Source organism: Perca fluviatilis, chromosome 5, assembly GCF_010015445.1.
Source record: "Perca fluviatilis chromosome 5, GENO_Pfluv_1.0, whole genome shotgun sequence".
Lineage (NCBI taxonomy): Eukaryota > Metazoa > Chordata > Actinopteri > Perciformes > Percidae > Perca > Perca fluviatilis.
In genome coordinates this window covers 13,609,267-13,635,405 of record NC_053116.1, presented here as the reverse complement: position 1 = coordinate 13,635,405, position 26,139 = coordinate 13,609,267, and the positions used below count along the sequence as shown (strand labels likewise).

Genomic DNA, 26,139 nt, shown 5'->3' with positions numbered 1-26,139 from the left:
TTGTTGATTCTTCACAAAAAATTACAGTTTTATATCTTTATGTTTGAGGCCTGAAAAGTGGCAAAAGGTCGAAACGTTCAAGGGGGCCGAATACTTTCGCAAGGCACTGTATATAGACATTTGAGGTCATTTCTACGTCGCTACGGAGTACACATTGAAACCCACAGCAAGACTGCTGCTATGATTTCCCTAAGTTAAATGTTTCAGGATGTCTGTTGTATTGGCTCGGATTCTCTGCTGAAGAATATTCACAGGAGGAGATAGTTTTCCGACCAACACTTTGTCAAACTTGCTTCATGTTTTCTTTTATTCTTCTGTCGTTCATGTAAGATAAGCACATACTGTAGGATAGGAAAATACTGTACCCTTGCACATATACAGTTGACCGCTCAGTTCAGATCTCAGACTTTGTAACTGGTTGTTGATCTTGGATGGTGCCTTGTGTTTACCAGCAATTTAGAATGTCATCTGTGTTCAGCATGTTGAAATTGTATAAAGTCATGTTTCTCTGCTAGTTTTTCACATGTTTGAGAAATAAAGACGCCTAAACTTCCAACATGTTCGGTTTGGAATACTTACTGTATGTGTGATGAAAATAGAAATATTGCATTGAATAAAAAATTGGCAAGGTCTGCTGTCAGATTCCAAGATGTGTGCATGCATTTGGTAGTTTTTCCATTTCTACTAGGCCTAGATTTTTGCATTGAATCAAATATAATTTTTTAAGATTATTTTTTGGGGCTTTTCTGACTTTATTTGACAGGACAGCTAGATGACAAAGGGAGAGAGAGGGGGAAGACATGCAGGAAATCGTCATAGATCAGAGTCGAACCCTGGACCTCTGCGTCGAGGCATCAACCTCCAAGTATATGTGCGCCTGATCTACCCACTGAACCAACCTGGCCACAATCGAATATAAAATTAAATGAAACTTTATTTATCCATAGAGAAATTATTGTGCAGCAGATATTAGACATATTTTAATAATAAAAGTGTTTTCATGGGAACTACATTGACTGGATTTTAAACTGAGGCACAAAAAGCCCTCACGGACTCATGCCCCAAGTTTAGCTCAGGAATAAACCCTTGGAAAATGTCACCCTCTTGTGGTTGCATCAATGCATGGACATACAAAATTGCTTTCAAAAAGGCTTCATTTATCTCCACGTGAAGGCAGTCTTGTCCTTACAATGACTGTAACTGCACGTAGCAACATAATAACATAAAGATGAGTCATTTTTGCAGTGTATATGGAGCACCAATGATCCATGGGTCTGCTCTGATCATGTTCACAGGCTGTGGTTTTATAGGCTAAATTACATGAAGTAACACAAAGTTGTTGTTTTTTTAATTGATGCATAACATCACATCTTCTATGAGGATAATGTTACTTTTTACTCCAGACAAAACCAGAAATTATATGGATATAAGGATTACAAGATTAAATGTTTGTTTTCCAGGATGGACTGAGCTCAAACCTTATTAAATTCATAAACTAATTTTTCAGTTGTTGATGGAACTTTGTAACTATCGTTGTCAATTTTCAATCCTGGGATATTTTTTTCTTTGAGCCTTTACTTTTTTCAGGAGAAAATTAATAATTTGTTTTTTTTCTCTCCCTGTTCTTGCCATACATTGTGCCCTTGATCTAATAAAGGGACCTTGTATTTTCCAGTTCTGTCATTGAGTAAAGAAATACAATATAAAAAAAATCTGAAACTGTCTTGCGCGTTGCGTCACCAATGTTTACTTTTCCTAAGCCACGCCCTCTGTTAGCAACTTGTGGCTAGCTCGCTACCAAGGAAGGCAGAGTGCTCCGAGATCTGTTCCTCAGACACCACCCCGAGACTGTCCGCCCGTACGTAATTCGGTGAGTAAACGTTAATTCAACAGCGCGCTGACAATCATTGGACGATTGGATTAACGTTATTATGATACTGCTTGGGGTCAAAACGAAGACGAGGAGAGAGAAACGTTTTTTACTTGCTAACGTGAGCAAAGGCTGCTAGCTTTTGTTGTGCTGTTAACGCAAACGACTCCCGCAAGGTTGGTCAAAAACAGTTTTCCAGTCTAGCTAACATATGTTCTTAAACACAGCGCATATACAACCCTAGGTTATTAATATAGGTCAACATACTCACTTTCAAACCTCCTGTTTTCTCCGTATAAATACCTAGTTAAAGGCTCAAGTCCTCAACGCAAACCTCAGACTGCAATGGTTGGTGTTAAGGACGGATATCGATTCCATTCATATTAAGCTAACGTTAACTTAGTAATAAACCGCATTGATATAATCAACGTTACTGACGTTACATCAGATAACGTTTATTCAGAATTTGTGTTTGTCACGTTTTAGGTCTTATTTTCGGGTGGAGGTTCTGGAGGAAGGTGTAGCTAAGTAAACTTGGGACAATGTGAATCAAGATTTTCTAAATGTGATTTTGTTATTGAGAAAAATTGAACGAGGACAATTACTTTCTACAGCATTTACGTGAAATTTTACTTACACAGGCGTAACGTTAGTCAACCCAGGACAGTGAATGATCGCACTGACCGATCAATTGGACACAGAAGAAACAATGTAGACTGAAACCTAGACCAAGTAGCCTAACCGATTGAGTGCATCGTGAACTAAAATAGCGGTTAAATAGGAAAGGGCTTTGATCCCTACACGTTGTTGTTGTAGCTTAATATACTTATTATACTACTACTAACCGTGGCCTGATACTGAGAAAGGCAATGAGATTGAATTTAATTGGTTGTGATACGTCTTTACCTTTATAACATGCTAATATAATTCACTGAATGCCGCAAAAACTGTATGTACTACTGCATTATCATAGACACATTGTGTTGTTGGGTCTGCAGTATCAGCAAAACATTATTCCCATAAATTGTGGACAATCTTGTGGATTTATCCGTATCAATCATCTCCAGTTGCTATACACATATGTAAGCATCTATGAATTTTTTTTCAAGGGGACTTCATTTTATAAGCTTCTTCATTTTGGGTAGCCATAGCCATTTTGATGGTACCGACTAATAGCATGTGTGAAACCAGTTGTCAAAAACTATATTCTTAGCCAGACCCACATCAAGATGTTGTTATTTATATAAATTACATTTGCTGCCGATAGGGTGCGTCTAGATTTCTAGGCTACCTCTTTGAAGTGTTTCCTTTACATTCTTTGACGAGTGGTGGCCCCCACTTCTGGAGGGTTGCCCTTGTTGTGAGAACCCTTTAAATAAGGTTCAAATGTATCATGGGCTTATTACACATTCTATCCCGGAAATGGTTGCACTGCAGCATGACTGTTCAATTATCATAATCCTACAGTATCCAGATAATATCTGTTTTTGAAACAATGCATATTGGAACTAATGAGGAATTGACCCAGTACTCATCCTGGTTCACAACCAAAATCACCCCTGACATCTTTAAAAATATCTACAGGAAACACTGCCCTTTGTCTTCAGAACTAATCCTGATGCTGAAAACAAAAGTAAACCGAGTGGAAACCTCACCAACAACTGCCTGTTTTAGTAGACAGATTTTAGATTGCAGGAATGACCTCCGTTCTTCTAACCATCTACAGTAAGTTATGACGCATTGCTGCTGCTTGGCATAACTTTACTATTCACTAGTCATCTACAGGATTAGTCATTCTTAAATGTAGGAAACCCTGTGCTGTCTTTCTTTATTGGTTTGTAGCTAACTGTTGGTACAGGTTTGGTCATGAGTTTATCTGGGATCATCTGTCAGATGTTGCCTATATGTTGATGTTGGTTCTCAGTGGTGCATATCTAAATGATTGATTAGCAGATTGATTTCAATGTGTGAATTTAATAGTTGGGCAGCCCTGAAAATAACGACATTATCCTTGAGGCTATGTGGTCTGTTTCATTTGAGGCCTTCTGTTTAGGTTTCTTTCCATCTGCTGACATTATTTGTTTGCCTGCTTTATTTACCTTTGTTTATGCTGCTCAGTTTTATACTCGAGCACGCCCAAGCTGTATACATAAAAGAATACTTGTGCATTGTACTACCTGCCACAGACGTTTATCGCACCACCTGGTTAATGGTAAATTGTTTCAAAGGGAAGATATGTTTGCACATAAACACGGACCCAGGGCCCCTGTGTTTACAGAAGTCATGGCAGCACTCGGTTATTCAACAAACAGACCTAGCATGTTCCTCTCTCACTTGTAGAAGAGAGTATTTGTCTTGGTGGTGGGTAGAGCTAAAACAGCGTAGTACTTAACTTTAAGTGCTGTCGCTTTATACATTCAACACATGACTACATTATTGGCTCATTTGGCGATTTTCGTGCATTGTTAAATTTTTTTTTTTTTAGATAATGGACCTTATCACCTTGTGAAGTAAAAGGCTTGTCAAACACATCCAGAAAGAGGTATCGTGTTGGTCTGCTCCCTGTATGTCATTATATTGTACTGCTTTATCCAGTTGTTATTCATTTATATGTATTTCCTTTCTCAGGTCTTTGAAGTCCAGATGCATGAGTCTGGGTCAGAACCAACACACACCATTCCAGCAAGTCAGACAGAGAACGGGAATACTAGTGAGAATGAAAGTCGAGTGAGGAGCAGCCAGACTCCTCCTCTAGAGGCACCCAGGGTTAGTCATCTCCAGCTGCATCCGTTCAACACATTTTTATATATGCTGTGCATATTCCACTAAAATATGACATAATGATGATGCTGTACAAATGTATGTATGAGCTGAAATGGTCTGTCAATATATATATATATATATATATATATATATATATATATATATATATATATATATATATATATATATATATATATATATATATATATATATATATATATATATATAATATAATATAGCCCACGGCTATTTTGATAGTTGCTTAGTTGTTTGGGTCCTCTTTCAAGCCAAAAATGTGTGTGCAATTGTGAAGATTTTCTGCGGGGGTTTTTTTTATGTCTTACATGATAGCTTTGCACTTTGGACTGTTGGAGACAAAACAAGTCATTTGAAGATGTCACCTAGGACTTTGTGATGGGCATTTTTTTATTTTTTTACTATTCACTTGCATATTATTGACAAGATGAATGATTGATTGATTGATTAAGAAAACAATATGCAGATGAATCAATAATGAAAATAACCTTTACTGTATTTGCGTCACTATTTAAACGTACGATGTAGTGGTATCTATTACATCATAATAGCATATTGCTGATAATATTATAGAAACACTTGCTCAAAACGGTCAAGATTCGAAACAAATGTGTGGTGACATTAAAAAAAGGAACTGAAAGGGGGGGGTGGTCAGGATCTTGGACAGCTAAGTCTTGATTTCTGACTAGGTTTTGAGTCATTAGAGACAACCAGCTTCTCAATTGTGAGGATTTTTTTGTGTGATGTTAGCTTTTTATAGACCAAACTATTAATCAAAAACATGATTGACTGATTCATACGTAATGAATATGTTGAATGTGAATATAATTAATACGTATGAATAGTTGCAGCCCTGAAGCAAACGCTTGTTGTGTTCAGAACTGCATTTTTTTTGTTGTTGCTATAACACCATACAGCTGCACAGGGGAATGTGTAAATGTTTTTTTCCCAACACTAAACCTATGTGTTGCAGCTGGTTTTACTTAATTAAAGTGTGGAACACAATAAGTTATGCTACATTTGAATTTATGTCCAGCTTGTCTGGTATCCAAACATATTGTTTCTTGTCAGTATTCATACACATATGGCAGAGAGCATACTGTTATATGACAATGTGGGGTACTTTGTTCGTTTTGTTTCACGGGTAAAGGTATCCCTGAATATCTCACTTTGAACGTCTGAGTTTCTCCAAACTGCAGTGTTTTATATTCATGCTGATGGGGAGCACAGGGATGGGGGGAGGTTGTACTGAGGCTGAGAAGGGGAGGGGGGAGAACACAGCTCCTGCTGGGTGGAAGGATCAGGGTTATATTGTTAGTTGTTGTCTCACATCATGTAGGTTAGCAAAGCTCTGTTAGATTTGTCAGGCAGAACGTTACTCCTAAACACTGAGCAGCATTTGTGTTCTCAGTGCCATGGTTTGTCCCACTCATTCTGTATTTGTTTTATGGGATAACCTATATTTAATCAGTTTTGCTTATTTAAAATGTGTCTGTCAATTAAAATGATGCCACTTTCTGTGGTTATTCTATTTTGTAATTTTGAGATTTTGAGATCTGCTTTTATTCAATCTTCTGTTGAGTTTATTACCAAATATGTATATATATATATATATATATATATATATATATATATATATATATATATATATATATATATATTTATTTTTTTTTTTTTTGCAAATGTCACTCCTTCTGGGGCCACACCCATTGGGGGATATTAGTGAATATTAAATTGCATAAGGGAAAACAGATTGGGTTTGTTTTTCAGCATTCCCTCTTGCTGTCAGTCATCTCAGAGTTCACAAGACCAGTCTTGCAGGAACAGATCTATGTTTACACTCAATTGCTCACTGGTATGACTTTCAACAATAACAACAACAGAAGATGTTTGGACTTGCTGCTGGCTACCATGGCAACAGGGATTAAGCAAAGGCTGTTGTTGTGTTGATGGTGTCCACAGAAAAATAGAGGGGCCAACTGCCTCTGTTTGTGGGATAGACCTGTTTTTCATCGCTCCGGTGGCCACCTCTGGAGCATTGAATTTCATAAGAAAGGACAAAGTAGAAGGCAGCCGTCTGTTATTGTTAGCCCAAAGCCTGTGTGAAATTCACCGTCAGTTTGTTTACGCACCCGATTCAAAACAGACTCTGCCTCGGAGAGAAATGTTTGTTTGTGGTTCAGACCTAAATTAAAATATGAATCTCAAGTTCTGCTTTCATAAACAGGCTCTGTATGCTTTTTTTTTTATTCATTATTTATATGTCTGTGCAATTTTGATTACTCTGTTTATGTTTACTGTAGACATCCCTTGAGCTGTGTGGCTCGACAGTGAGGGGGATGGTGTGGTAATTGCTGCATGCCTAGCAGAGGATGTTGTTGTTGTTGTTGTTTTTGTGGTACTCTTTGTTGTTGTTGTTTTGATCAAGTTCTAACTCCCCGAAGACATCCAATGTTGTTGTTGTTTTTGTTTGCTTCATCATTAGCAGAAATAGCAGAAGAGCCAAGTTCCGCTTGCTAGATTGACCAGTGAACAGAGAATAATATCATAAAGGAGGACTGTGAGACTGTGACAAGAAGCATATGAATAGAGCTGCATAACGATTAGTCGATTATTCATTAGTCAGCCAACAGAACATTAAGTGTCAGTTATTTTGATATTCAAATAATTCTCTCCCTCGTTCCACCTAGCTACGCCCCCCCCTCCCACTCCAGTTTTTGTTTTTTTTGGACCATATGACCTGCATATTCTGCAAAGTAGAGGGAGAGAATACCATTGCAGTATTGAATAATTGGTGCTCATACGCAATTTTGTAATTTTCTAAATTTCTGATCCTCCAAAAAAAAACAGAAAATTGGAAAAACATTTTAAAGATCCAATTTTTTAATTTGTCAAGGTGGAAAAAAATTTAAAATTAGATATTTGAACCCATTTTTCTGTTTTTCCAAATGTCCGTTTGTGCTTAGAAAATTGAACTGATAAGCGTTACACGGACCGTCATGCATGATAGTAAACTGAATCTCTTAGTGTTTGGGGCTGTTGCTCAGAACAAACAAGACATCTGAAGGTGTCCCCTTGGGCTGTGGAAAATGAACATCAGATCAATCGATAATGAAAATACTTGTTAGTTCCAGCTCTATATAGGAGAAGGTTTGACAGTTTGACGTTACGTGTGTGTGTATATATTGGCATCACTTCTTTTGTATCTTCATAAAGGCTGTTGAGACTATGCAGTTTAAAAGTGGAGTCTGCAATTCAGCAAATATCTCCTCAAGGTCCACAAGCTGTCCATTCTGTGTGTGCATTGTGTTCTTACACAGCCCTGGCTCTGTAAATGGGAGAAAAAACAAAGTGGAACTATTCTGTTTGTGCTTGTGCACAGGACAGGGAAGGCCATAGATGTATAAAAAGCAAGGCGGTGGGAGCGAGAGGGACAGTAAATCGGGCACATGCTAACATTCTGAAGCAGCACCAACGGGAGGGGTGTATTTGTTTGGGTGTTGAGTTCAAACATCAACAAATATCAATCTTTCTGCAGAATCACAGACTCCACCTTTAAAGTAAACTACCTTCTTAGTTTACCTACTACCATAGTAACCAAAGCTGGCATATATTAGGTGTAAAAATGAGAGTTGTTTTTGTCTTTTAACATCACAGCACTTGGACCGACAGTGCCGTTGAGTGAGAGAACGCTGTAGTGAGACTCTGTGTATGTGTTTTGAATTGTACAAATAACCTACTGTCCAGCTGCGGAAACGTATTAAGACCTGTTTGTTACAGTTTTGGTTGAACTTTGGATTTAATTATTTCAGATGCACGAATGTACCCCTTCAAGTTGTTCATTTTATCCTGCCACGCTGCTGTCACAGTGAAACTTTTCCTTTCTGAGCTCTTTGTCTTGCACATGTGCTCTTGTTAAAATCTCTGTTAGAAACTCTGTAAACATACACGACCAAGAAATCAGGTTACTCCGGCAGAAATGTAGCTGTGCGTCCTAATCCTTTACCCTGATTAAAGAGATACGGTTTCTTCTCGTTGACATGTAAACACACTGATTGTCTGCACTAGAATGTAGTCCAAATAGATTGAATGAGCGTAGCTTGCACCAGTGTTGTAGTCAAGACCACCTAAACCGAGACCAAGTCATTACCAAGACCAGAGTGTATCGAGACCGAGACTTTGAGGGGTTGAGACCAAGACCAGACCAAACAACTGAAACATACAGTATATACACAACTAGCTAATATGTATAGCTAATATTCGCTAAATCCCTTTGGCTGAGGTCTGAAGAGATTTCTGAAGAGTTTTGGTACAGAGGCAGATTGATAACTTTAGCTAGCTAGCTTCGCTAGCGTCACTTACACTTACACTTAAACTTACTTTCCTTTATGCTTCCTTTCTAAGTGCCGATACACATTTTAGGTGGTCCCAGCTGTCTCAATCAGCATTACATTGCAGAATGTACACACTGCTGTGTGTTTTCTTTTAGTTGTTGTTTTAATGAAAATGAAATGTAATACACTTAAATGGTATTACCGACTATTTGGCTGACATCTCCCAGGCAACCAGAGCTTCTTCTCCTTTCACCAACATTCACTTTGGGAGTGCGTGCTAAAGGGGGGAGGGAGGGAGGGAGGGGGGAACGGGGGTTAACAGGAACACATTCCAAACTAGAAATGAGTCAAGTTATTGGTTGCATTTGAAGCAGGAAGTTTTGAGACCTGAATCTTGAGACCAAGACCGGTCTCGAGTACTACAACACTGGCCTGCACACACATACACACACACACACCCAGTACAGCCTATGTTGTATATGTTTGTGTCTATTAAACTTTCCTTCTAAACGTTTTTTTTTTGGTAGTATGGCTTTTAAATGTATGTTGTTTTTTTTTCTTGATTCTGCAGGTTCCAGTGTCATTATCTATGATGACCCCACCAGCAGAAGCCCCACAGCAGTTGCAACAGACACCGCAGCAGCAGGTCCTCAGTCCTCAGCAGCTCCAAGCGCTGCTCCAGCAGCAGAAAGCACTCATGTTACACCAGGTAATGGGCTGTAGCTTTACAGTAGTTATGCGTTGGCCGTAGCCCACATCGAACCCAATGCTTATATTTCTCTTAACTCAATTGTCGTCAACATTTCTGCAGCAACAAATTCAAGAAGTCTTCAAGAATCAGCAAGAGCAGCTAAATATTCAGCTGCTGCAACAGAAGAATGCTGGGATTGTTAGTCAAGAGGTAACTGCTTCATTATAGCATTCTTTTTTTTATCAGTTTGTGAATATGTGTTTAAATATTTGGTCATTGTAGTAATATTAATCAAAGATAATTTATTCCCGTGGGTAGAGCAGGCGCACATATACTGAGAGGTTTATGCCTCGACGCAGAGGTCCAGGGTTGGAATCCGACCTGTGGCGATGTCTTCCCTCTCTCTCTCCCCTTTCTCACCTAGCTGTCCTGTCAAATAAAGGTGGAAAAGCCCAAAAAATTATCTTTAAAAAAAAAGATAACTAATTCCTGAATTAGGGATAAGTCTGAATCAGTTCAGTTGTACTAAAGGTTAAATGACTGAGTATCTAATACTAAAGTTATAGAAATTATTATACCCAGATACTCCTAACGCACAGCCTGGAATATCACTTTCAAAATGTCCAGTTCTCTGTGACGACAAGAGCTGTGTTCGAAACTGTTCCCTCATTTACTCACTCACTATTCCCTATAGTGTTTACTAAGTAGTGGACTATATAGGGAATGACCAAATGAGATTTTGGACACTCACTGAAAACACATTGTTGTGTGACTTGCGTCAGTAGATGCACCGGTTATTTGTGTGACGGAGGCGCAGCATCATGTAAACAACCCGAAACAAAAATACTTCTAAATGGTCCCTGAAACAAACGGAGCACTCAGGAGGAGAGTAAAAGGTTGTATATATGTATGTTACATTTCCAATGTTTAGAAATGAAAGCCCGCTCCATTTTTCCTTTTCAGTTTTCGCGCTTGCTTTTGCTTCTTTTTCTCCTCCGGGGAAAACACGACCCGTTGCATTGTGGCATACAGGAGGAAAATGTAGGGTACATTGTATATATACACTCAAATTAGCTGTGCATTGTGGGTATTTTATAGTGGACTATATAGTGAGAATTCTTACACCACTAAGGAGTAACGAGGTCCGGGCTCTACATAGTGTGTAAGTAATAAAAAAAATAAAAAAAACGCTTTAGGCTGAAGCTTGTATGTAATGATTTCCAATTAGTTTAAAGGCAGTTGCGTGCAGTGTTTCCACTTCAAGGGCTGTAAGTTTATCCATTTAGGGTGCATCACATGTTCAGAAACTGCATGTTGCTGTCCCAGTCTTACTTCGCCATCGAGTGTGTGTGTGTGTGTTGTGTGTACAAAAAAGAAACGAAACACAGTGCTCTCACATCAGCTTGTGTGCATTTATTTGCGTGACATCATCAGATAACAGAAATTCACAACACAAAGTAGGCACTTGGCCGAGTGCACAAGGCAGCAGGTGTTGGAGACAAGGAAAATAATTGGATGTGCTCTAAGCAGAAACGTGCTCAACATAGTTTTTATCTAATTATATGAAAACAAAAGTGGGCATTTCATCCATTAGGTCTCCTAGACACAACCAAAATAGCGTAAATAATTGCGAGCGTTTGTTTATGCTCACATTGTTTTACCAACAGAGAATATTATGATAAAAATAAGCCGCATCAGACTTGATCGCCGCTCAAATAGATGTTTGTTTCTTCTTTAAATAGGTAATGACGTTAGCTGATTTCATTACCTTTGTAAGCTATGTGACTGTCACTGGTTGCCCAGTGAGACAGAGCTTTGTGTGTGTCACATTTTCGAACCTACAAAATATGTCCAGTGTGATGTCTCGTGGTCCTACACATTCTCTATTATATTGTCATAGAGTTCAATTATCTTAGATAAAGATCTCCTTCCTAAATCTGTAGACAAATCCGAGATCAAGCTGTATTCAGTGCTGTATCATCTCTCTGTCACAGCTGACAGCCCAGCAGATTGCCATCCAGCAGCAGCTCCTCCAGGTGCAGCAGCAACATCTCCTCAACCTGCAGAGACAAGGCCTGCTGTCTGTCCTTCCTTCCAGCCCCATTGCACTCACAGGTATGTTGTGTTACAGCCCTGGCTGCATTGCTGTGTAAGGACTTAAACGCTTAGGTCAAATACTTTCAGGTAACAACACTGAGGCAAGGATCAATGCAAATTTTCAAACATTGAGCCTTGTATGCGTTATACTGACCCGTTTATGTCAATGAGCGTAAGCTAAATAACAGAAACACCTCTCGGTTCAACAGCACAACAAACTGAATCCTCCAAAATGATCATGAAATTGCATCAACCCCTCTCTAATCTTCGTGACGATAGAACTTATGCAGTGGCTGTTGTATTGGACTGCATTAGCTAGGTGTACCTAATAAACTGAATGAATGAATGAAGAAATGTATTTCAGACACATCAAAATAATCCAAATAAAACATTACACAAAAATATATGAAAAAAACAAAAACAAAACATAGACATGTCTGAAAAGGAGTAGGAGGAAGTATACACTTATTTAATCCTACCCCTTTTCCATAACTCAGTAAATTATTGTAATTATTATTTCATTTAACACATATTTACGTCGTGTTCACAGTTATCTTATTATATATAGCCTATATATCTACTATACATATAAACACACATATATACATACAAATATATCTACACACACACCAGCTTACACACACACACACACACACACACACACACACACACACACACACACACACACACACACACACACACACACACACACGTCAACAAACTTGCAGCTGTTAATGCCCTCCTCCAAAACTAATTGCCCCTCGGGGACAAATAAAGGTCTTGAACTTGAACTTTCATATCATTTTGGAAAATCATTGCTTTGTACCTTTTTTTTGAACTGGATTATGTGTATACTCAGATCTTATGATCTTAAGCTCATGCAAATGTAGTGGTACCCTCGTGCATTATAACAAAACAATTTGTTTATATATGCAGTTTCAGGCTGTGAGAATGGTAGCATCCTGTCCGCTGGTGGAGACACCAGAGAGTCTTCAAGTCAACGATCTACCAGCAACGGTCATCACACTCTTCTGAAGAGGAAAGAAAGGTGCTTTAGCTATCTATACTGTCCTGTACTGTCCTGTCAGAGCTTTAGTTTATGTATATCCTGTTTTTATTGTGCTTGAGCAGTACCAACCATGTTTACGCTGATGTGTGCCATTTAATGGTTGATTTGTGTCCTTGTTGCAGTGGGTCACTGGATGAAAACACACAGAATAGCCATGCACTGTATGGAAATGGCATGTGTAAATGGCCTGGCTGTGAGACTGTCTTTGGAGACTTTCAGGCATTTCTCAAGTGAGTGGTGAAACTTTGCAAATCTCTAAAGCTGGCGCAATGTTTATTTACATCCATCATGACGTAGTATTTATATAGGTAAGAAATGTATGTATGTATGTTCTATAATTTATATGTACACCGATGCTGCAAATGTCACATTTTAATCAGAGCTGAGCAGAGAGTCATCTAAAACATCCTTTCTTCCAATTTATTTTACTATTATGTATTTCCTATTTTTGTGGCGTCAAGCCCTGTGTGGAATCTTAATGTTTTTCCAGTTGAAATGAAAGTATTGTATTTTGCATTTTTTGCTCTCAGCCTGTGCAGCAAATGGTTCTCCCTAAAGAATGTCATGGTTTTGAATTTTGTGTGTCTGCAGACATTTGAACAACGAGCATACACTGGATGACAAGAGCACAGCACAGTGTCGTGTGCAGATGCAAGTGGTTCAGCAGTTGGAACTGCAGGTACGGATGGTGTGTTTTCACACCCGGGCTGGAAACAGAAGTGATGTCCCTAGATCATTACGCAGCTCAGGATGCCAGCAACTCACACCAAATGTCATTTCATCAGTTTAAAGCAAGCCGTGAATTCACCAACTCTCAACTTCTATTTCTGTCTTCTCACCTGACATAGTTGAAAAAGGACAAAGAGCGACTGCAAGCAATGATGGCTCATCTGAAGTCCTCTGAACCCAAACCCGCAGCGCAGCCTGTAAGTACCTGTCATGACTGTTTACCTTCAATTAAAATAAATATTGTTTTGCTTGTAGTTGCGCTGACGTTTTTTCTGACTCAACTGCTTTGTTTTTTTTTTAGGTGAATCTGGTGTCTAATGTATCCTTCTCCCAGGCAACACTGCCCAAAGGCCCTCCTCCTATGAGTTTGTCTCAGAGTGCCACAGCACCATCCACACCCCTGACGCCGCTCTCTGAATCCCCCTCAGTCCTCACTCCCAATAGCATGTTCACTGGAACTCCTGTACGGAGGCGATATAGCCGCTCTGTGAGCCAAGGTAACGGTGAGATCAGGAATCAAAACTCCGTAAACTTTTTCTTGTTGGTTTCAAGCTGAGACATGCTTCTGCTGAGATGCACATAAAGAAGATAGATTCATAGGGACACAGAGCAGGTGCTTATTTTCGTTTTCACAGTTATTTTTATGTTCTTATTTATTGTCTATTACTTCTATTTTCCATGATGTTTCATGTTCATTCTGTATCTGTTTATCTATAAATAATGCTTGTTATTGTTTTGATTTATTTTTTATTTCCATGTCACACAAAGTACCGAGCCCTCATGGGTTTATAAGACACCAACATTTCTGTTGCAGTGTTCAAACATTTCACAAAACTATAGGTTATTTTAAAGCTTGTTCTTAGACAAAGTATTATGTCTTCTCTCGTAAGCTTGACAAATACAATCTGCTATAAAAAAGGTTTATTTCTTGAAGCACAACTCATAACCATCCAGCCAGAAGAAATCATTATGAATAGAGTTCATTTTAGTAAAAAGTACATCCCATATGTCCTTGTAAACAGGACAATAAAACAACAAATTGTGATTGTCTTTCCACAGATATAGTTGATAATAAGGAGTTCTACTTGAGCACTGAAGTTAGACCTCCATTTACATATGCATCTCTCATAAGACAGGTAAGGTGTACTTTACTCATTTTACATGGTAACAAAAATAAAAACACTGTTGAAAATAGGAATAGGAAGTTTTGCACAGCCATATCGGCCTCCTGAACCGAAATGTAGCAAATTCACATTTTTTATTGTCTAACTTCCAGTATCTCTACCATGCGCTTTCTTTCTCTCTTTCAGGCTATATTTGAATCACCTCGCAATCAGCTGACGTTAAATGAAATCTACAACTGGTTCACAAGAAACTTTGCATATTTCAGGCGCAATGCAGCTACCTGGAAGGTATGAACTGCATTACATATTAAATGTCTTTGGATATTAATATATGAAATGGGATAAGTCTACGGAGACATTTGGTTGCATTTACATTTGGTTTTCATGTAACTAGATGCATGCAAATTCAATACTTAAGGCATGTAAGATTAGAAGTCCTAATTCTATTCTTTTCTTTAATCTTTCAGAATGCCGTCAGACATAATCTCAGCCTCCATAAATGCTTTGTACGTTTGGAAAATGTGAAGGGAGCTGTGTGGACAGTAGATGAGATTGAGTTCCACAGGAGAAGGCCCCAGAAGACTGCTGGTAATGGGTAGGTGTTGGACATGGAGCCAGAGTCCTGTGTGTTTTCAGATATAACAGACATTTTTGACCTTCTAGCTCAACCTTATAAGTACACACAATATTTATTGTAAGCAAGTTTCAAAGTCCAAAGGCTGATTTATAATTGTACCTTGAGCCTACGGCGTGGCCTTGTGGCCGTTGAATTTTCTGTGCTTGTCTGGCAACTGAAAGACATGGACAAGGAAATGCATGCAGTTTTATGGTACAATGGTAAATTTATTTGGCTTGTCACGTCTTGCCACTGTGACTCAAACTCTTAACTTTTATTAAACAAACAGATCTGGAAGCGCATTGTGTATGTTGGCAGTTGCTCATAGTGTCAGCAGTTTGAGGATATTGGACTATGCCTCGCCCTGTTGCTATTTTAGCATGGCACATTTGCAGTCTGTAATGATAACAGTGGCAGTGAAATTCATATTCTTTTTTAAGATATTTTTTGGGGCATTGTAGGCCTTTATTTGACATGAAAGGGGAGAGAGAGAGGGGGGAATGACATGCAGCAAAGGGCCACAGGTTGGAATCGAACCCGGGCCCACTGCGTCAAGGAGTAAACCTCTATATATGGGCGCCCGCTCTACCAACTGAGCTACCCATTCATATTCATTTTTAAAACAACAGGTCTCTGATTTCAGATAATGGTAACTCCATGAGTTGGTTAAAATGCATTCTCTTACGGGCTTTTTGTAATTGACCTGTTGTAAAACAAGAACCCTGTAAAGCGGTTTTAAATATGCATTTAATGGCTAAATGCATGATACCGTGTTAAAAGGCTAACAGTCATCTTCACCACTTGATGAACCATGTAAAAGAAATAGTGTTCTTGTACAGTGTAGAGTTAGGAAAAATGTAAGATCCAACTGATCACTCTATAACATAACCCTGTGTGGCTGCTTGGCTTACATGCATGGAAAAGCAAGATAGAGGTTAGATTTATGCTGATTTATGTTTGTATTTTCAGTAGATTTCATTTTTAAGGTTACAAGAGAAAAGGCAACCAGTTTGGCTGTGGTTGCTCCAGTGTTAGCGAGGCATGGTAATGTTCGCAGCTTACTTTAGAGAAGATAAACACACTGTGTTTTTGGAGAGGCTTAAAAAAAGCCATCACCCTCCAAATCCTTTCGATACTGAGTATCACTGTATACTGAGTAGTTATTCAAGCCCGATCAACACCACATCAATGTTTTAAGAAATCCAAAGCTTGACAGGCCCGTCATGCCTGGTGATGGCTGGTGATTGGACAATCACTGTTCAACGGAAGGGTTTAGACAAATGTTGTTCCTATTATCATGCTAGCCCCAGACTATAATGCTTATCTCCAGTCCTTTAGGTGTTGATACTAAATTATATATACCTTTTTTGTTGCTTTTCTGTACCAATAGGTCTCTGCTGAAGAACTCCCAAAACCACCACAGCTCAGCTGGGTCTGCTCATCAGGTTAGAGACATCCCATATTTTAAGCTCTGTTTTCAATATGTATATAACATGAGGCTGTTGCAGTGTACATAGAAAGCTGAACGGATGCGACATGTCACACTGCACTTAGTCCATATCCATGACATTCCTCTTGCGGGATCGCTCCGTTGGATTTCACTCTTTTCAGCCGGATGTCCGTTACTTTTTGTTCTGTTTGTGTTGGACTTTAAACTGGTGGATTTCTGAGGACTATGGTTAACTGCTCCTCAGATCTCTGCAGGGTAAATCCAGACATCTAGCTAGACTATCTGTCCAATCTGAGTTTTCTCAGACACGACTAAAACAACTTTTGAACGTACACATACTCCACCAAAACAAGTTCCTTCCCAAGGCTATTTTGCACTGCAGCTTTTCCAGGTGCTTAGCTCCACCCATGATGATTGTGATTGGTTTAAAGAAATGCCAATAAACCAGAGCACGTTTTTCTCCCATCCCAGAATGTTGTATGGACTAGCCAGACCCTCCTGCGCAGCGCTGTGCAAGCCTACGCTGCATTATACCCGCATACTATATATCGCAGTGGTCTGAGAATTGTCACAGCTATGTCTGTTATGTGTTGATGCAGTGTTATAATGAGAATGTTTACTTTTTCAGAGCGGCGGTTTCGATGGCAACAGCTCTCTCTACAACCCAGCCTCTATGGGCAGCATCCCATTTCACTCCCTGTCTCATGTTCTCCAAGAGCAGATGAATGGAGTCCTTGCAAATGGATCTGGATACCAAAGTGACAGCAGTGCAACGCAGTCGCCTCCACAAGCTTTGTAAGTGTCAGCTCCAGAGCTACGTTCCCTGACTCCTAAGTGGATTTGAGTCGGTTGTGATTTAATGTAATCGTGTGATCACAAGTCCTGATTACATTGTTTGTTTTTTCTTCACGTTTATCAAACCAGCATTAAAGAGGAGCAGGAGGATGAGGAGATATGTGAAGCGTATCCCTATGAATCCCCAGAGAGCACAGACGAGCACGGCCCCAGCCCAGAGATGCACCTCGATGAAGACAACGGCAGCCCGGAGAGGCCCAATCTTCATTTTGATCGCGTACCTTCTCTCTGACTACGAAGTCCAAAATTTCCACTGCAAGGCAGCCTCACTCACAGCCTGTGTGACTTTGTATTCCAAAAGTTTCCAAAAACAACTGCTTCATCTACATAACCTAGCAGTGCAAGCACTCTTTTACGTGGGGAAATTTTGTATCAGCATTTGTTATTTTTTGTTCTTAATCTAGCTCTCAATTATCTCTGTAGAGTGAGATCACAAAAACACATCTGTTTATGATTTTTCTCATTTTATATATGTGTACACATGAAGACCACGATGAGCAGAGAAGCCAAAGGAAAGGGAACATTAATAGTTAGCACTTCACAATGAAAAATGTCCCACCTCTGTATAGCCACTTTATGCCAAGTGGGGGGCCTCACTACCTGATTTTATTTTAGTAGTCATAATATATAAAACATTTTGTAGAGGTAAAAAAAAAAATGTTGCTTTAAAAAATGTAAATGTTCACTGCCAACATGATCTGATATATTTGTATCTAAGGTATAATCAATTGATCAAAAGAATACATAGCTTATTTATACTTGTTGGTCTTTTTCACCCCTTCCACAAACATTGCTAAATTTGCTCTAATTGAGCTTGTGAGAGTAGATAATATAGATTTACCATTATTGTAAACCAATGCATCTCTATGAATAATAAATCCCTCATGAAAAATGTGTACACTGTATTTGTCTTTGATATCATTTTATGATTGCCTTGGTGGTAAGTGGTGTTTCACATAATGAAATTATGGCTGGGTGCAGTTATGACATGATAACAGCCTCACGTCTCTCAGTCAACGGTAATGACTTCCTAATGGAAGGTAATGGAAAAAAGCAAATGGTCTGACTGGCAAACCTTCCACTGTGGTATTGCGGTATGTCCATTCTATAGAGGTTATAAATTCGGTGTGCTGTCAACAGATGTGGTCTACAAACCATTGTGGTGTCGGAAGCACGGGCTGCAGCAAGAGAATAAATTGCGGTAAGATCATTTTATGTAAATGTTATTGTTAGGGGGTGTGCAAAAAAACTCGATTCACATTCGAATCGCGATTCAAGCTCTACCGATTCAAAATTGATTCATAGAATTCCCCCCCAAAAATTACTGTATGTCTACTGCAATCACATGGGAAAAGAAACTACATTTACATACTGTGAATCGTTTTTTTTTTATCGAGAATCGTTTTTGAGTCGAAAATCAATTTTGAATCGAATCTTGAGCCTGAAAATCGATATCGAATCGAATCGTGACATTTTCTGAATCGTGCACCCCTAGTTATGCTGTATCCAGGTGTTTGATAAGTGACTCAGCTTGACTTTCTATTGACATATTGCCATAATTGAATGGACCACCATGCATTATGTATGACAGATTTGTACTTGTGGCTCCTGATTGGCGAGTATTGATTGATGTGGAGTGTTGCTCACAATGTGGGTGTGTGTGCATGATGATGGGAGGTGCTCGAGCTCACAACGGGTTCACAGTTGCAGATGCTACCGATCACACTGTTGGATATTTAACCAGTACAGACAGGTAATCTTAAAAAAGTACACTATTTGGCAGAATGAATTAAGTAGTATATGTTCATTTTCAACTTCAGTGTACAGGCGCATTTCTTGCATGATTCTTTAACTTAACATGGAAATGTGATGTTGCAAGAATGATTTATTGCTGTCTTTCTTCAGTCAAGTTATTGAGGGTATTATAATACCATTATTCAGGAGGTGCTTTGCATGTGTATCTCATGCTGTGTATTCTCTTCACTTTGCTCTGCATAAGATGACAGCTCCTTTAAAGCTTCCTGTGAATGATCAGGATGGTATCGAGCTTGAGAAAATAGAGGACCATGTGTCTGATGGTATGGTTCTTGTTGTTTACTCCATGTCAGATCAGGCTAAATACTGCTTGGATGATGTTATTGTTAGTCACAACTGGAATAGAACTAGTGTGATTGATAGATGTGGTGCATGACCAATGTTAGTGGAGGAGTATATTTTCACACGGTATATATTTTCCTCCTGCCTGATTCAATCCAGGAAACTAGATCCAAATAAAAGCTTGCAAATCAATAATCTCTCCTCGCTGAAGTTTTATTGAGCAAGCCTCCTCCATTATACATTCAAGTCTCACCTCCCTGACATACTGCATGTTAACAGTGCTCTGAATTATTAAAACTGCCTCATAGAGGATCTGAGGAACCCATCAGAGACTGGACTGGGTGCTGAACTGTACGGAATTTGGATTTCTTGTATCATTCTTTCAAAGGCAGCATCCCCAGGCCTGTGATGGACAAACCACCTAGAAAGATGACGGGCAAGTTGGCAAGTGAGGTATGCAGACTGAGCACCATCTCAGAGCAAGAACCAAACACCAATCCCAGTTCCCATGATCCCATGGGTGACAGTGAAGTGGGTGGATCCAGCTTCTCCCTGTGTTCTGACAAGTTTAAGAACAGCAGCAGTCGTTTTTCCTCTGATGATTCATACCAGCCTAGCAGTGGAGGTATTGTTTAACTCCTTAAGTACAACAGTTGATGAAATTGAGGAGCCCTGAAACTAGTGTTATTAACAAGATTATGAATGGTGTAGTTGATATCTGGTCAGAGGTGCACTGGATGACAGTTTAAGAGAGTGTAATTTCTTATTGTGTATTTTTTGCTAAAGCATTTCCATTCCTTTTGCCTCTTTTTGATCTTATCTTCTTCTATTCTACCTTGTGACTGCCACCAGATGACTGTGCAACACTTCTCCTCGCCTGTCTGCATTGTCGTTTCCATGAGTTTATGGTCCTCCTACCGGATACGTGTGAGAGGGCTGTGAGTCGCTGTTTTCCCTCATACAAATATATCGCAGCGTCCAGTGAGAGAGACCAGCGGGGAAAGGACTGCTGCAACTACCACCTGGAACTGGACTGTAACTGCTGTGGCTCCTGTCAGGACGCAGGAGAACTTATAGAGCTGGCCATGGAGATATCAGAGGTGTGCTATCGCTGATAAATTCCTCACCTCTGGCCTGCAAACACAATGGATTCCCTTGAAAAACATAAATCTTAAACACTTGAATGCTCAACAAAAATAATTACTATCTCATCTTATTCACATATATGTAATAAATTGCCTGCATTACAAAGTAGTTTTTTTTTTATATTGCACGCATGTGGAAATTCACATGATCTATAGCTTGTGTGCCTCAACATTATTCAAGCAGGTAACTACTGCCACCCTGTGAAACAGTGTAGAGTTGTTTGTTATAATAGAAGACACAAATAGCTCATTTTAGTTACTGCCACACTCGCACTACTGCGCAAAGTAATTCTAACACCCTGTCCTGTCAGAGTGGAAGGGAGGACAGAAGTGCAGTATGTTGAGTCATTGCCATGTCCTCTTCACTGACATCCTGTATGTTTCCGGTGTCAGTCCATAAAGCATGACAGAGTGGGTGAAGACATTTAGGAAGCCGGGGATCTGGGAGCATGCTTTCAAATAACAAATCCAGCCATTCACAACAAACTGAGTTTAATCTGGTCCAAGTGAAAGGAACATGGATTCAACAAACTGTGTCAGATGGCAGAGGGGACGTTATCAGATGCTAAAATGTAAGTATAGAACGGAAATTGATTGATATTATGTTTATATTAATATGCATTAAATGTTTTTTATTTGTAATGTCATGCCTCTTTAGAAATATTGTATCCCTTTTTCTCAAAATGTATTTTCATTTATAACTAGAACTGCAAGCAGTTATAACGGGGTCCAAGCCCCCCCCCCCGCCCATGCGAGTCCCCCCCCGGAGCCCGCGAAAGCAGAGCCCAAAGCACGATGGCGGCGAGGCTAATGTCAGGAAATTTCACTAAGTGCAAGCTCCAAAGTTTGTAATGAATTGCAATAGCAAATTTCCCATTCATTGAGTAAAAGGCCAAAACGCTTCTACCTCGATTATAGAGCCCCCTAATGGCCGATCTTCACCAAATTTGGTAGAGAACATCGGAGTGGGATGTCGAACAATGATACCTATTCATTTGGCTGAGATATGCTAAAGTTCGTGTTATGTAACTAGCTACAAACATTTGTTTGGTTGTAAATTGCGCATAGTTTGTTCAGGTACCTCTGGAGATGCAATCTGCCAAGGTCTGTGCAGATCGGATGCATGGCCTAGGAGGAGTTTGAAAAAGTTGGTTTTGCACATTTTGCAATAGGCACGAAAATATGTCTTCACTAAAAATAGCCTATATAATCTGATCCAGCTGAATTCAAGGAACACGTTAATGTAAATGTATTTAAAATTTGATGTGTATTGTGGAAGTTATAGGCAAAAACACGTTTAAGGCCATTGTAGCGCCACCTAGTGGTCCAAATGTGTAATTGTTGGTATGCGAGGTCCATGTCCCATTGTACATCTGCCATGTTGATAGCAATTACTACGGCAGAGAAATTGCAATTGCAAATGTTCCATTTACATGCATTGAGTTATAGACCAAAACCCATAAACGTTTATTATAGCGCCCCCTAATGGCCGATCTTCACCATATTTGGTACAGAGCATTGTAGTCGGATATTGAACAACAATGTCAATGTTTTTTCCTGATAACATTTAATTTGGCCGAGATATGCTAAGGTTTGTGTTTGGTAGCTAGCTACGGAAATTTGTTTGGTTGTAAATTGTACATAGTTTAACGTTGCAAAATTCTTTTGATAACTTTTCGTCAAGTTCCTCTGGAGATGCTATGTGTCAAGTTTCGTGCAGTTGATTTTACACATTGCGCGATATTGTGAAAACACTTTTTAGCGGAAATGGGTGTGGTAGATTCACATGCATGTAAAGTTTTTTAATGTGCGATTTGTAATGTGGGAGTTATAAGCAAAAACACCTTTGACGTCATTATAGCGCCACCTAGTGGTCCACATGTGTAATTTTTGGTATCTGAGGTTCCCGACCCATTGTACATCTGCACTGTAAATTTGAAGTTGCTCACATTAGTGTAAGTGGTGAAACCAAACGGGGGTCCCATAGGCCACGCCTCGTTTGACGAATCAGTACACTACTATAGGCGTGGCCCTAGATGGTACCCTCCAAATTTTGTAAAAATCGGATGAGCCGTTAATGAGATATAAAGTTTTCATACTTGTAGCACCTCTGGTGGCCAATTTTTTGGAAAAATTGTTCGTTGGGGGACTCAGAAGGTCATAACAAACAACAAAAGATTGAAAAAAATTTATTTGGCCGAGATATGGCAAAGTTCGTATTTTCGTAGCTAGCTACATAAATTTGTTTGTGTGTAATTTGCGCATTTTTTAACTAATAATTCTTTTGATAGCTTTTTGTCAGGTTGGTCTGGCGATACTACGTACCAAATTCCGTGCAGATCGGTTGCATGGTCTGAGAGGAGTTCGAAAAAGTAGGCTTAGGATAAATCACGATTTTTTCCCCGCATAAAAGTTTAGGCGGAAATGGGCGTGGCCTAGTATGTGCGATGTATGGTTTTGGAGTTATAGGGCCAAACACGTTTTTACTGCTATAGCGCCAGTGGTGTAGCGTGGTACCAGACTCTCGTATATTTCATTTGTACAGAGAGTCTGGCCATTCTCCATTGACAAGCGTTAACTTCCTTGAAGGCGGGTACTCTGTTGAAGTTTAAAACTATTGGATCTGCCCAGAGCCACTCTGGATCTGTCATAACCAATCGCTAATGTTTGGTCGTGATCAAGGGGGTAAGCTTCACTTCAGAACTCGAACCTCCTATGGCGCCATTTTGATGCTACAAAGCGATCACCTCCCGTTAGCATTCCATTGACTGCCATTCATTTTGACGTCACTTTGACAGCGAATAACTTTACATCTGAAGCGTTTAAAGACTATTTGTCCATTGTTTATTTCTAAAGAAACACGACAATGTATAAAAGGCTCCATTAACTTGTACCTCACGTTATGGCTCCGTACCGGACGTTTTTGTAAAAATAAGCTAACGATTGTGTCATAACCAAGCCACTTACTGTCGCATAGTAGAGAAATTACCGTATAGTACAGGAGAAGCTCGCAGGCAGTTTCGACTTATGTAAGCTGTTTAGGTTTAATTACTAATGTTAACTAGCATTTTAGTTAGCAATAATTAGCCTGTGCCCATGTTATCTTCTTACATATAACTACACTCTCTCCGTCTCTGCAAGATTGGGAATGATTGAGACTTCTCTTGGCACAGCTACCAGAAGACTTCCAACTTTCAGACAGGTTGCTCACGTCACATTTACGTCGTCTCTCTCAGTTGGAGGCTGCGCAGTAACGCTCAGCGCTCAGCGGAAAAGTGCTTCTAATATCCTTCACTGGTCTCTGTCCAGAGCAACGGGCTATGTTGGTCCATTTTATGTATGTCAATGGTCGTGATGTCGGCTTAGCGTGGCTAGCGTTCGCCTTAGCAAACTCTTTCACCACTAATGGAGCGAGCTGGAAAATCAAACGTTTCCCAAACCCCGTGGGGAGGAGGGCCACAACATCATGGCCACCAACAAAACTCAGCAAAAAATTGTTCTTGCTCGGGCTTTAACTTCTGGATATTCAGCAGCGTTGCCACAATGGACCGAATGGCTTCGCTCGCATCTTTCTCCGCCGCCATTACGGAACTACAACTCAAACAAGCGCACAACCTCAACGTCATTGTTCTCAGCCACTCCCTCTGTTCGCTGATTGGACCACCAAATATTTGGCCGGAGAAAACCCAAGAATATACCGCAAATCCAGACGGTGTACTGAAGGAAAATGAAAATTGAGGGGAAGTATGTAGGAGGGCGGAGCCAGGCTACCAGTGGTGGAAGTGGGTGACTTTTGTGTCCGAGGTCCTTGCAGAGTTCTGGACCAGTCCTGAAAACGGCACCGCCCCACCATGCATGGGTTAGGCTGTAGAAACGGTTTTAGAGGCGTAAAAATAAGAAAAATCATAATCCTTAGGAAAACAATAGGGTTCCACAGCTCCGCTGGATCTGTTAACCGCGTTCCCAGACCCCTAGGGCTTGGACCCTTAAATATTCAGGTTCATAGGTTGTTTGGTATGTTCACTACACTCTGTGGTTATATGCATTAGTGTGCTCCACTGACTGAGAGAGGGAGGTGAAATTCCTTTCTATTTTAGGCTATGGTCACTCACGTGTAAACATGCACAGCTGTGGTGGATATAGTATTCAGATCCTATACTCAAGTAAAAGTTGAATAAAAGTTCTCCAAGTAAAACTGCTGCATGCAAATTTTTACTTAAAAGAGTAGGCTACTTCACAGATTTAGCATTGCAATCCTATAACATTGTCAGACTCATGAGGGCAAAGTATACAAGGTCAGTAAAATATACAAGGGATCAAAAGTAAATTGATCATTCATCAAGAAAGTGATTTTCCTGATGATCCTGCATGTGGTAGCCCTTGAACACCAAAAAGTGTGTATAATTTACCTTACTACCAACCATTTTTTTTTTAAAGCACAACGGAAGTGTTTTGCATATTATTTTTACTGTAAATAGTCTCGATTGTGGTGTTTTTCTTTGGGTTGTTGTGTTTCCTCTGCTTGCCTGACACGAGGACACCCTCTAAACGCACCTGAGGCGCATCTCCTAATTAGGAGAGAGATGTTGGCTTGGCACGAGGACACTCTCCAAACACACGTGAAGCGCATTCCCTAATCAGGAGAGAGACGTGAGATCGACAGCTACTGATAAAAAAAGTCTTCTGTTGGGGCGACATCAGTTTTTGACAACAAAGGCTAAATTCAGCTAGTTAGCATATTTCTGCGAATATATTTTTCATTGATTTCAAAGTTTGACAATTTGAGCTTGTTAACAATGCAAATGGGTCTTGTTGTTAAGGCATCTACAGTAGCCTAGTTACCAAACAGTGTGTAGAAGCCAGAATGCATGTTGTGACAAAACCAACTCAAACTGCACCTTTCTAAAGAAGATGATTTACAGAGCGGTAAGCCCTTAAGCTTCTGAGTAGATTAATACATTCTGAGAAATTAATAACCATTATACTTTTCCATGTTTTCTACACAGAAGGTGTTGCCAGCGTTGCTTGGTGGTGTATATTGTCCACCAGAGGGGACTGCTGACTGCAGATAGGGACCGCAGCATCTACTGCATGCTGAGACTGGAGCTGCCTGTGTGGCACCAGAACTGGTGCAGAAATCCCTGAAGGAGCGTCGCAAGAACTCTGCTGGCCCCTCAGAGGATTCCTCTACCCACAGGACTGGAAGGTGCAAGTATAATAATAGACTATAAAACCTGTCTGTCAACAATGTTTTGCCCTTTGA

At 39.8% G+C, this 26,139-nt stretch overlaps 2 protein-coding genes across 3 annotated transcripts; both read left to right on the top strand.

Moving 5' to 3' along the window:
- Positions 1-1,770: 1,770 nt before the first annotated feature.
- LOC120559678 (forkhead box protein P1-B-like) lies at positions 1,771-18,530 on the top strand. 2 transcript variants are annotated; one of them, XM_039801592.1, is made up of 16 exons: positions 1,771-1,870; positions 4,499-4,636; positions 9,575-9,712; positions 9,815-9,904; positions 11,689-11,809; positions 12,728-12,839; positions 12,983-13,090; positions 13,452-13,539; positions 13,709-13,786; positions 13,891-14,086; positions 14,649-14,725; positions 14,900-15,001; positions 15,181-15,308; positions 16,720-16,774; positions 17,408-17,574; positions 17,704-18,530. In XM_039801592.1, the coding sequence occupies exons 2-16, from the start codon at positions 4,514-4,516 to the stop codon at positions 17,864-17,866; spliced, it is 1,746 nt and encodes a 581-aa protein (XP_039657526.1). In that variant the 5' UTR covers positions 1,771-1,870; positions 4,499-4,513; the 3' UTR covers positions 17,867-18,530. The 2 variants fall into 2 exon arrangements, with proteins under 2 accessions (XP_039657526.1, XP_039657525.1); XM_039801591.1 differs by having other exon boundaries at positions 13,891-14,092.
- Positions 18,531-19,359: 829 nt separating this feature from the next.
- On the top strand, positions 19,360-26,089 carry mdfic2 (MyoD family inhibitor domain containing 2). The gene is made up of 6 exons (XM_039801321.1): positions 19,360-19,387; positions 19,634-19,712; positions 20,120-20,356; positions 20,584-20,831; positions 21,270-21,448; positions 25,883-26,089. The coding sequence occupies exons 2-5, from the start codon at positions 19,634-19,636 to the stop codon at positions 21,303-21,305; spliced, it is 600 nt and encodes a 199-aa protein (XP_039657255.1). The 5' UTR covers positions 19,360-19,387; the 3' UTR covers positions 21,306-21,448; positions 25,883-26,089.
- Positions 26,090-26,139: the final 50 nt, after the last annotated feature.